We start from the raw sequence: 12,606 nt of genomic DNA, 5'->3' as shown, positions 1-12,606 counted from the left end.
AAATGTTATTGAGGGAACATTGAGTGCTGTCATGACATGGGGCCTCCTATTCAAGTGACTGGCCAAGTTACTCACTCAACCAAATCCTCCCAGAGCTGCTTTTCTATTTTCTCTCCCATTCAGCCAGGGTTCTGAAAGAAGAGGCCATCACAAAAGCATTTGTTCCCCTGCCTCCCTCCCCTCTGCCACCCACCCCATTTTAGTCCCCTCACCCCAGGTGAGGGTGGGTGGGTGTGTGTGTGTGGTTAGGATGGGATCGGCAGTAGTGGAGCAGTATTTGGCACTGGATTAACTAGGGGATGGAGCAGAGTGAATAGACAACACCATCTAGTGTGCAGTCCACTCCCCCGATGAAAAAGAGGAACGGAGAGAGAAGAAGAGTGAGGAATAATATTCATGTTATGTAATTCTCAGCTTGAAAAGGTGTCCTTTCTATGAATTGTGCCCCACTTGATCTCCTAGTTAATCCATCGAGATGAATCTGTACTCAGAAAAAAAATACGTCCCCTTTTCAGGACCCTGTCTTTCAAAGATAATTTGTAAAAATCCAAATAACTTCATTGTAAAGGGTTTAAACACTTTCCCATGCTTGTTCAATGAACCATAAACAATTGATGAACATGCACCTGTGGAACGGTCGTTAAGACACTAACAGCTTACAGACGGTAGGCAATCAAGGTCACAGTTATGAAAACATAGGACACTAAAGAGGCCTTTCTACTGATTCTGAAAAACACCAAAAGAAGGAAGCCCAGGGTCCCTACTCATCTGCGTGCACATGCCTTAGGCATGCTGCAAGGAGGCTTGAGGACTGCAGATGTGGCCAGGGCAATAAATTGCAATGTCCGTACTGTGAGACGCCTAAGACAGCGCTGCAGGGAGACAGGACGGACAGCTGATTGTCCTCGCAGCGGCAGACCACGTGTAACAACACCTACACAGGATCGGTACATCCGAACATCACACCTGCGGGTACAGGATGGCAACAACAACTGTCCGAGTTACACCAGGAACGCACAATCCCTCCATCAGTGCTCAGACTGTTCGCAATAGGCTGAGAGAGGCTGGACTGAGGGCTTGTAGGCCTGTTGTAAAGGCAGGTCCTCACCAGATATCACCGGCAACAACGTCGCCTATGGGCACAAACCCACCGTCGCTGGACCAGACAGGACTGGCTAAAAGTGCTCTTCACTGACGAGTTGCGGTTTTGTCTCACCAGCTGTGATGGTCGGATTTGCGTTTATTGTCGAAGGAATGAGCGTTACACCGAGGCCTGTACTCTGGAGCGGGTAGAAGAGTGGGGTAACATCTCACAGCAAGAACTCGCAAATCTGGTGCAGTCCATGAGAAGAAAATGCAATGCAGTACTTAATGCAGCTGGTGGCCACACCAGATACTGACTTACTTTTGATTTTGACCCCCCCCCCCTTTGTTCAGGGACACATTATTACATTTCTGTTAGTCACATGTCTGTGGAACTTGTTTGTCTGTTGTTGAATTTTGTTATGTTCTAACAAATATTTACACTTGTTAAGTTTGCTGAAAATTAACACAGTTGACAGTGAGAGGACGTTTCTTTTTTTGCTGAATTTATCTATCTCTATGGTTTTTCCACTCAAAATGATGCTGATTGCAAATCTGGGCTCAACAGTGAGTTTGGGTTTCTCTATATTCATAACTTTGGGGCAACAATCCATACATTTTAGGGCAACCACAGCATGCTGCAGATCTGTCTGGGTTTTCATTGGTCTCTTGTACATTACAGGCCACCGGAGCTCTGTGTGTAAGGGTTCGATTGGACAGCATCCGGAGGATAAATGAAGTCACTTGACTGGAACACTGACACCTCTGTCCATGGAGCTTCAGCTCAGCATCGCACCTTTACTCAACATACATACCTTACTCTGTCGCTCCATCTCTCACTGCATATCTCTCTAACTCTTTACCCTGGTTGACTTTTGTTTAGGGTTGTGAAAGGCAGTCTGGGGTATACCCCTTGTGTCTGGGGCCTGATCACTAAGAACCAAAAGGAAACAAATGGACCAAAACAGGGGGGGACTGACTGAATTTGTCCAATAGGACACTCTTGTTTTTCTGTTTTCTGTTGCAAAACTGTTTTAATACTGGGTGCGCTAATGAATACACCCCAGGTGAGAGGTATCTTCTAACAGGCTCCCAAGTCACCCCACAGCTAATTTGTGCTTGGAAACGACTGTGATAGTCAACATACTGACAGACACACACGCATGTCCTCTGTGCAACACCGTTGTCTTTGGGGTAGTGGCTGCTCCCCGACTTCCTCATTAGGCTATGGGCCTTGCATTCACAGGACACACACACACACTCATTTCTCCCCGCGGGTTTACAGCTTTGTTCCAGCACACATAAACACACACTAAAACATGAACCGACTCTCGTACACATAAACGTTCACATGAACAGTTCTCCACTCAGTGCCTCACCTATAGTAGCTACTAGCTAACCTAACCGCCCTCAGGGATAAGCCTCTGTAAACAGTGCAAGCTGTGTGTGTACTGACGAATAAATAATTGCTCATGCAGCTCTGAACGTTTTATGTCCATCTGCAGTAGGAAAACCCAGGCTAAATACACACACGCTCAAATGAAATCAGCTGTGTTCTATGGCTGCCCTCAAGGAATTAGTCTGAGGGCAAGGAAACGCCCTCACACACACACACACACACACACACACACACACACACACACACACACACACACACACACACACACAGACTGTGCCCCTGAGAGGGCTGTCAGTAAGCCAAGGGGGGCACAGACTGTAGCTGTGTTTCTGTGTGAAGTGCAGATAGGACCCTCCCAGAGCCCGAATGTCTGTCACGTAGCCACACGCACAGTCGCACACACACTGGTCCGATGGGTGGCCAGGTGTCACTGACTGAATGACCGACTACACAGTAAACACACTAACTGTAGATCAATGGTTCTCTCCTGCTCTACAGAGGCTATTTCACACACTGTCTGTATTTACTGTACTCACTGCAGCATAACAGGTCATTATCCCACAGCTACTCCTGCAGGAATCTAGCAACATGTTTGGCGTGGTACAGTCAGTGGGATCAGCTTTTTTGTTGGACTGACTTCATGAGACTCATCTAGTCCTACCTCCTGGCAAAGTGAGGATGTGAATCTGGCCTGGTTTAAAACTAGGTTGAAGTTGCCCCGAGACACTGATCGTGGGTCAGTTTAGCATTATCCCTACTAATGGTTAAGATTAGGTTTGAGGTGAAGCTGAGCCTAGATTTGTACCAAGGGAATTCAGGGGAGCTTTACCCCGGTATGTACTTTTGTGCCACAGTGCCCTCTGCTGCATCAGAGCAGGGAATTGCAAGGTACCTCAGGATACGATATCACGATACTGAGGTGCCGATATGGTATGTATTAAGATTCTTACGATTCTGTATGTATTTCGGTACTGTGGTTTTATTGCATGCCGATGTTCCTAGCATAATACTCACTATACCTGCTGCAGAGGGACAAGAGGAAGCCATGAGAAAACGAGTTTATAACAGTCATGTAAAGGAAAGTTCCGAAAACATGTTGGCTCACTATTTCTAAAGAAGATTAAGAACAAGCTATAGGATGAAAAATACCTGAGTTTTGGCGCAGGTATAGCCGACTAGAGCTAGCTTAGCCTATTTGAGCTTGACTGAGTCGGGAAGCGCATGGCAAGGCAGCATTCCCGAGTAATCTACCTATTCCTATCTGCTATAGCCTATTTCAATAAATAGCATATGTTATATAGGCCTAAAGAACACAAGATAGAAATGTAGGCTAGACAGAGTGGAGAATCCCACCAAAAAGCACTAAATGTCCTGTCAGAGAATCTTGTTTTGCTCGCTCTGTCGGATGCAGGGGCCTTTTATAGGCTTAAACTATACATTTTTTTTTATAACGAACACTCCTTAACTATTCCATTGTCTCTCCATTTGATATGAATAGGACTGGGCTCTAAAAAGTTGTTTGATTAGCCCAACATGAATTTAAAAAATGTATACATTTTAAGCTTAAGAAAGAAATCCATGCATGGCTGAAAAATCCCTGAATAGTAGCCTATGGGCCTGGTTCCTGCCGAGAAATTTCCCCCCACACATGGAGTTTAAAGGGATGCTTGGGACTCGGCTTGCTTGATCTTTTTTTCTGTAGCAATTTTTTACAAATTGCTCAAGGGCCATGGTAGATTCCTCTGTGAAGATGCCGTCATTGAATGTTTCGCCAGCTTTGATCCATGCCTGGGCCTGCAGGACATGCTTATTTAAAGGAGCAATAAAACTGGCTTTCTTTAGACTTGTTGAGTATCTGGAGCATCAGCATTTGTGGGTTCGATTACAGGCTCAAAATGGCCAGAAACAAAGTACTTTCTTCTGAAACTCATCAGTCTATTCTTGTTCTGAAAAACTAAGGCTATTCCATGCGAGAAATTGCCAAAAAACGGAAGATCTCGTACAACGCTTTGTACTACTCCCTTCACAGAACAGCGCGAACTGACTAACTAGAATAGAAAGAGGAGTGGGAGGTCCCGGTGCACAACTGAGCAAGAGGACTAGTACATTAGTGTTTGAGAAACAGACGCCTCACAAGTCCTTAACTGGCAGCTTCATTAAATAGTAGAAGCAAAACACCAGTCTCAACGTCAACAGTGAAGAGGCGACTTCGGGATGCTGGCCTTCTAGGCTGTGCTAACATAATTGCAAAAGGGTTTTCTAATGATCAAGTAGCCTTTTTAAAATTATAAACTTGGATTAGCTAACACAACACATTGGAACACAGGAGTGACGGTTGCTGATAATGGGCCTATCTATTCCTATGTAGATATTCCATAAAGAATCTGCAGTTTCCAGCTACAATAGTTATTTACAATATTAACAATGTATACACTGTATTTCTGATCAATTTTATGTATGTACAGTTGAAGTCAGAAGTTTACATACACCTAGGTTGGAGTCATTAAAACTTGTTTTTCAACCACTCCACAAATTTCGTTTTGGCAAGTTGGTTAGGACATCTACTTTGTGTAAGCTCAAGTAATTTTTCCAACAATTGTTTACAGAGTATTTCACTTCTAATTCACTGTATCACAATTCCAGTGGGTCAGAAGTTTACTTTCACTAAGTTGACTGTGCCTTTAAACAGCTTAGAAAATGACACATCATTACACAAAATGATGCCATGACTTTAGAAGTTTATGATAGGCTAATCGACATCATTTGAGTCAACTGGAAGTGTACCTGTGGATGTATTTCAAGGCCTACCTTCAAACTCAGTGCCTTTTTGCTTGACATCACGAGAAAATCTAAAGAAATCTGCCAAGACCTCCGGAAAAAAATTGTAGACCTCCACAAGTCTGGTTCATCCATGGGAGCAATTTCCAAACGCCTGGAGGTAAAACATTCATCTGTACTAACAATAGTACACAAGTATAAACAGCATAAGACCACACAGCTGTCATACCGCTCAGGAAGGAGACACATTCTGTCTCCTAGAGATGATCGTACTTTGGTGTGAAAATTGCAAATCAATCCCAGAACAGCGGCAAAGGACCTTGTGAAGATGCTGTACACAATTGTTGTAAAAGTTACTTGTGTCATGCACAAAGTAGATGTCCTAACCGACTTGCCAAAACTATAGTTTGTTAACAAGAAATTTGGAGTAGTTGAAAAACGAGTTTTAATGACTCCAACCTAAGTGTATGTAAACTTCCGACTTCAACTGTAAATAACGTGCCATAGAATTCTGCCGCAGCCCGCAAGCTGTGCTGCAGTACGACACGACTTTAAAGGAAGAACCGCTGTATGTTCTAATAGCCTAAGAAGGTACTGTTGTCCTAAAGTTGCCGCTTTAAAGAAAGAACAAGAATGAAAGTCTGCGTCTATAGGCCTAGGCTAATCTCAATCACAGCTTTATGACAGATGGAACAAACAATGGCTTATTAAGAGAGGAGGATGAGGCAAATAAAGCAATTATTATCCAGTTCTGAAGGTCAACTTTGTTTCTATCGAGCCCGTGATTTATAGCCTAACTCACAACGGTATGAGAGCCCGTTCCTCATCGGTTCAGTGTCACTTTGCTCCATCATGTGTGCGAGACACATCTACACACACACACACACACACACACACACACACACACACACACACACACCTGTTCCATCCTGAAGCTCAACCAAAAAGGAATATTCAAAAAGATTTCCCTGCACTTAGCCTTTGCCCAGGCTTTCAACAACATTATCTTTTGTCATGATTTTTCCAGTTGTAGCATGCGATTTGGCGCTATAGCCCAATGGTGGTTTAGCAGAATTGATTTGTTTATGTTTTGCCAATAGGATGTGATACCATCGTTTATGAGTACATCACCATAGCACAAAAGTTGACATGGTCAAACCCGACTAGCCACTCTGCAGCAGACTGAATGGCCGTCTTTGTCCATTCAGAGGACTGATTGTATTACATGGCCTGCTGTCACTGAGCTCTGCAGACACTGGTTGTGTCCCAAATTGCACCCCTAGTCCGTATGTAGTACACTATTTTTGACCAGAGCCACAATGGCTCGGGTCAAAATAAATGCTCTTAATGGAATAGGGTGCCATTTTGGACAGACCCTCTGAGAAAAGGGAAGGGGAATGTATTGAGGCTTTAATCTAAATTGATATGGTCTCGCATGGATTAGTCCCCCCCCCCCCCGTCCCCCCCTTCTCTCTGTTTTGGTGTCCTGTTGTTTTCCTGACTCAAGTGGTTGGTATGGGAATGCTTAAACAAATGTCTCTGTGTCTGCCCATGAACTTACTTGACTCCTGTTGAATGTCTGTCTGTCTGGTTGGCAGAAAACGACTCTGAACTTGAAGACCTGTGTGTGTGTCAAATCAAATATTATTTGTCAAATGCGTCGAATATAACAGGTGTAGACCTTACTGTGAAATGCTTACTTGCAGGGCCTTAACCAACAATGCAGTTCAATAAATAGTTAAAATATTCACTAAATAAACTAAAGTAAAAAGTAACACAAAGTAACAATATAGGGGTACCGAGTCAATGTCGAGGGGTACAGGAGGGGTGTGTGTCGTGTGTGTGCACCTGTGTTTTGTGTGTGCCAGCAGTGTGCGGCTGCTTTCTCTGGGCCCATCTGGGTCTGGGGTAGGTCACAGACAGTGAATCCCAAACCACCCCCTCGCCCCTACCAACTTGTTATCAACTTCAAGACACATGCAATTCATGTTTCACTTTTAAATAATAAAACAAATGTAAACTCAAATAACGCTGTGCCTTATGGGATTACACTTCGCTCTGAAGCCAGCAGCATTGCTGGCTCGGTCAAAGTGGCTATTGGAGGGTCTAATTAGCCCCTACACCCTCCATTTTCACTCCCTCAGCTTTGGGTGATAATCCATATTTCTATAGCAGTACATAAAACGACAAGTTTCTAACCGTGTGCACCACCATAAAAAAATATATATAATCATCTTTTAAACTACTACTAGTTTGATAGTTGTAGCGATCAATTGGCCCATTAACAATCATATCTAGTATAGGCTACTTATCATAATGAACTATATCAGCAAAATGCCTGCGATAAGTGGTCGGTGTTGACAACTTTCGGTTTATTGTCCCAGCTCGAGGGGAAGGGGCTGATTTGGGACTCAGCCAGTCCCCTGGCTCCTATTTTCTCTTCCTGATACCAGTCACCTGACAAAGCCACCGTACGCCACCACAACATCTCTCTCTCTGCCACACACACTCTCACACTATCGCACAAACACTCCTAGGGGAGAGAGTGCAGCTCACCACCCGATCCCAGCCAAATACAATATACACTGACTAAGAGAAGAGGAAGCGTGTGTCAGTGAAGAGCAGAGCTGCAGTATCCTTAGTCCCTCTGGCAGTGTAATTGTAGAGCTGTCTCCTAGCATGTCATATTGGGTTGTCTGCCAACTGGCACCCCATTCCCCTATATAGTGCTCCACTTTTCACCAGAGCCCAATGGCGCCTGGTCAAAATTAGTGCACTATATACGGGATAGGGTGCCATTTGGGACACCGGAATTGATTTTCACTTCAAGCAAGTCAAACTGTTGGGTTTCGTGACACACACAAAGATCTGCCTTTCACTCAAGGGCATCCAAGATGTCACTAAGTTGTGTCTGTCTAGGTTGACTTTGGGTTCAGGCTTCATGTCCTCTGGCGGCTCGGAATGTGCTCTGATTCTGAATCATGGATTCCGGTTTAAGAATCTGAGTTCGTTCACTTTGTCCTCATTGCCCCGCTACCATAGATGGCTGGGATGTTTACCTGCAAAACCAATGCGCGTGCTTCCGAGAGGCCGGAAACAGACAGGGTTGACTTACAATTATAGGATTATGTAAACTATATTTTGCCTCAATGTTTATTGAAAACATAAATACATTTACACAATAAGGTACTTGTTGTCTCTCAAATACATTGTTACAATTGTTGGTTAGCTAGCTAGTGGATTTTAGCCGTGTTAGCATAGATGTGACATGAGTCAACACACCTCAAACCAAGACATGGTATCGAAAACAAGATGCAACTCGCTGAGACAAACCACCTATGATTCCCCACATGGCATCTTCTTGTCGTTGTTGCTATCTGACCCTTCAGAATCATAACCCAGCCTTTTGCCTATGCAATGTGCGCACACCGTTGTCGCTACGTTGTCGGGCAACCCGTCTATGGTGTCCGAGTGTGTTATTGCTACGATTCCCTCATTGCCCTGGCGTACCAGGGTAGGACGCTGGCCCTCTGTGGCTGCAGTGGGAGGCGTGACGAGTTAATGGCTGCATAGTTTTGGACCTGTTCCCTGTGCCTGCCTTCCAGGCGGTGTAGCTAGCAGCGCAGGACACATCGTCTAACCGCCCGGTCTTGCCTGCTGGAGGTATGTTCTGAATCCAACAACCAGCCTCTTGTGAAAATACTATCCAAAGCCACAGTTTTTTTGGTTGCCATGGTGATACAAGGAGGGGTTTAGGGACGTGTTGATGGAGTTGAAGGAAATCTTTTTGAAAGATGTAGGCCTGCCCTGGTAAACCTACAGGGATATGTGTGTAGTTCTGTGTGTGCAACCCGTGGTGTGCTGATGGAGTGGAGGGAAATGAGAGGCGCTGATTGTTCATATAAATCGCACCTTGTGAGCATGCACTGCATCAAAAGTTCAACACTAACTTTTCTGGTAAACAGCGCGACGTAGTCGATTTATCCCAACCCTTTTGCGTTCACATGCATCCTCGATCAACTCTTTGATCTCATTGACCAATGTTGAGTTGAACGTTTGGTTACAGCATAGGCTATGGGATGCAGATGGAAAGTGTCCTAACCCAGTCGAGTTTAGATATGCCGACGCTACTAAATGGCTTGGTGATGCCATTTTTCCAGTGCTGTTATTTATTAAAAAGCTGATGTGCGTCCACCTCAATCGCTCTTTGTCAAAGCTTTTGTTGTCCTAACCCAGTGTTCCTCTGTCTCTTTAGCCCTTCTTCAGACTCCTGAACCTGCGGAAACTGGGTCTGAGTGACAATGAGATCCAGAGGCTCCCTCCTGAGGTGGCCAACTTCATGCAGCTGGTGGAGCTTGACATTTCCAGGAACGGTACGTGCGCTTGCGCGCACACACACACACACACACACACAAACACACAAACAGGTGGTCCGGCGGTCTGCGGCTCCCTCTGCTGGGGTCAAAACCCGGTTCAAAACCAGCATACAGCAGACGTGCGTGCAAATTACCACCATAAACAGACACCTATTTTAACCACCCAGTAAGACATCTAAAATGCTGCCAAAACATCCCTTACAGAGAACCAGCGAAGTAAGACCTAGAGCAAAAACCTGCGCTCATGAGCAGACAAGCTTAACAAAATGCAAGCAAGCAGGCAAAAAGTCTATAGAAACTAGGGCTGACCCCGACAAAATAAAATCTTAGTCGATCGAGAGTCATCTGTTCTTTCCAATCGATTGGTCGAAATGTAAAACGTGTTTTTCCATATATAAACACACCCTATGTTTTAATAAAATAAAAACATTGCAGGTAGAAAATGTCCTGATTTATACATAAATATCTTATGAAACACATTGTCTACGCACGGAGGTTTGTTCATGTTCTTCAATCACTCTGGCTATCTGCAACAAACGTGGAACATTTTAGCAACTATACTCTGGGTAGGCTACGTCCCGGCAGCTCGCGCAAGCTGCACCAGTGAGCTCCGGACAGACACAGCTGTACATTCGGAAAATATTCAGACCCCATCACCCTTTCCACATTTTTTTTTTTTTTTTTTTTTACATTACAGCCTTATTCTAAAATGGATTCAAATGTTTTTTTTCCCCCCCAATCATCAATATAGACACAGTACACCATAATGACAAAGCGAAAACTGTTTTTTAGAAATATTTGCATATTTAACCTGTCTAGGATCAGCGTGCCGCTAGCGGCACACCCCCCCCCCCCACTGAAAAACCAGTGCCGCGAAATTCCAAAAAAATATTTTTTAAAAATATTTAACTTACACACATTAAAGTCCAATACAGCTAATGAAAGACACAGATCTTGTGAATCAAGTCAACATGTCCGATTTTTAAAATGTTTTACAGGGAAGACACAGTATGTAAAGATGTACATCTATTACCTAAAAACACATTAGCATAATCCACCATCTTTTATTTGTCCACCAACACCAGTAGCCATCACCAATTCGGCTAAACTAAGATATTTATAGCCCCTAACCAACAAAAAAACTCATCAGATGACAGTCTGATAACATATTTATGGTATGGGATAGGTTTTGTTAGAAAAAAGTGCATAATTCAGGTAGATGGCATAGGTTACAATTGCACCCACCGTCACAAATGGACTAGAAAAACTACATTGAGCAACGTGTTTACCTACTTACTAATCATCAAACATTTCGTAAAAATACACAGCATACACGAATCGAAAGACACAGATCCTGTGAATACAGACAATATTTCAGATTTTCTAAGTGTCTTACAGCGAAAACACAATAAATCGTTATATTAGCATAGCACATAGCAGCCCAGCATTGATTCTAGCCAAAGTGGGCGATAACGTCAACATCGCCAAAAATATATTCATTTTTTCACTAACCTTCTCAGAATTCTTCAGATGACACTCCTGTAACATCATATTACACAATCCATATAGAGTTTGATCGAAAATGTTTATATTTAGCCACCAAAATCATGGTTAGACAATGTGAAATGTAGCTCAGCTGGTCAGAAAATGTCCTTGCGCCACTTAGACAGTGATCTACTCTTATACATAAATACTCATAAACGTGACTAAAAAATATAGGGTGGACAGGGATTGATAGACAATTTAATTCTTAATACAATTGCGGAATTACATTTTTTAATTTATCCTTACTTTTCAATACAGTTTGCGCCAAGCGAAGCTACGTCAAAAAACATGGCGTCCTAAGCCACTAAAATGTTTCGACAGAAACACGATTTATCATAATAAAAATGTCCTACTTTGAGCTGTTCTTCCATCAGTATCTTGGGCAAAGGATCCTTTCTTGGGAGTAATCGTCTTTTGGTGGAAAGCTGTCCTCTTGCCATGTGGAAATGCCAACTGCGTTCGGGATGAACTGAAAGCGTGCCCAGCTATTCACAGCGTTAAAGAAATAAATGTCCCAAAATCGCACTAAACGGATATAAATTGCTATAAAACGCTTTAAATTAACTACCTTATGATGTTTTTAACTCCCATAACGAGTAGAAACATGACCCGAGTAATATTACCCCCTTCACTAATGCTTGGAACAGGTGCGGGCTGGTGTCCTCTAGGCGCATGACGCAGCTCTAAAAGAATGACTAGCCTCAGGGTTTTTTCATTTGTAGTGCCTGTGAACGCGCAATCGACCCCATTGAAATCGTCATCACGTAAAGGCATCCAGGGGAAGACGTAAGCAGTGTCTGTATAGTCATAGCAATAACAGTGCCCTTTTAACTGACTTCAGAACAGTGGCCAACATTTCTGAAATCTGACTCCATGTCAGGGAAATTGCTGTAGAATGGGCTCTGTTCCACTTAGAGACAAAATTTCAACTCCTATAGAAACTATAGACTGTTTTCTATCCAATAATAATAATAATATGCATATTGTACGATCAAGGATTTTGTGGGAAGCCGTTTCAAAAATTGCCCAATTAGCATAAATAGTCTCAACAGCGCCCCCATCCTCAACAGGATATATATATATACACTGCTCAAAAAAATAAAGGAAACACTTAAACAACACAATGTAACTCCAAGTCAATCACACTTCTGTGAAATCAAACTGTCCACTTAGGAAGCAACACTGATTGACAATAAATTTCACATGCTGTTGTGCAAATGGAATAGACAAAAGGTGGAAATTATAGGCAATTAGCAAGACACCCCCAAAAAAGGAGTGATTCTGCAGGTGGTGACCACAGACCACTTCTCAGTTCCTATGCTTCCTGGCTGATGTTTTGGTCACTTTTGAATGCTGGCGGTGCGGCGAACAACAACATTGTCGAACATTGTCAACAGCGTGATGGTGCACGTGCGTGTCCGGTTT

The 12,606-nt window shown here is 43.4% G+C and overlaps 1 protein-coding gene across 5 annotated transcripts in view; it reads left to right on the top strand.

Moving 5' to 3' along the window:
• LOC129822730 (protein scribble homolog) overlaps nucleotides 1-12,606 on the top strand; it is a 127,221-nt gene that overhangs the window by 40,161 nt on the left and 74,454 nt on the right. For all 5 annotated transcript variants that reach the window (XM_055881073.1, XM_055881072.1, XM_055881074.1 and 2 more), the window contains exon 2: nucleotides 9,516-9,633. In XM_055881073.1, the coding sequence (XP_055737048.1) occupies nucleotides 9,516-9,633 (118 nt within the window). The remainder of the gene's footprint in view (nucleotides 1-9,515; nucleotides 9,634-12,606) is intronic.

This window comes from Salvelinus fontinalis, chromosome 25, assembly GCF_029448725.1.
Source record: "Salvelinus fontinalis isolate EN_2023a chromosome 25, ASM2944872v1, whole genome shotgun sequence".
NCBI classification, from domain to species: Eukaryota; Metazoa; Chordata; class Actinopteri; order Salmoniformes; family Salmonidae; genus Salvelinus; species Salvelinus fontinalis.
Note: the sequence above shows the minus strand (reverse complement) of the source record. Positions and strands in the feature narration are given on the sequence as shown.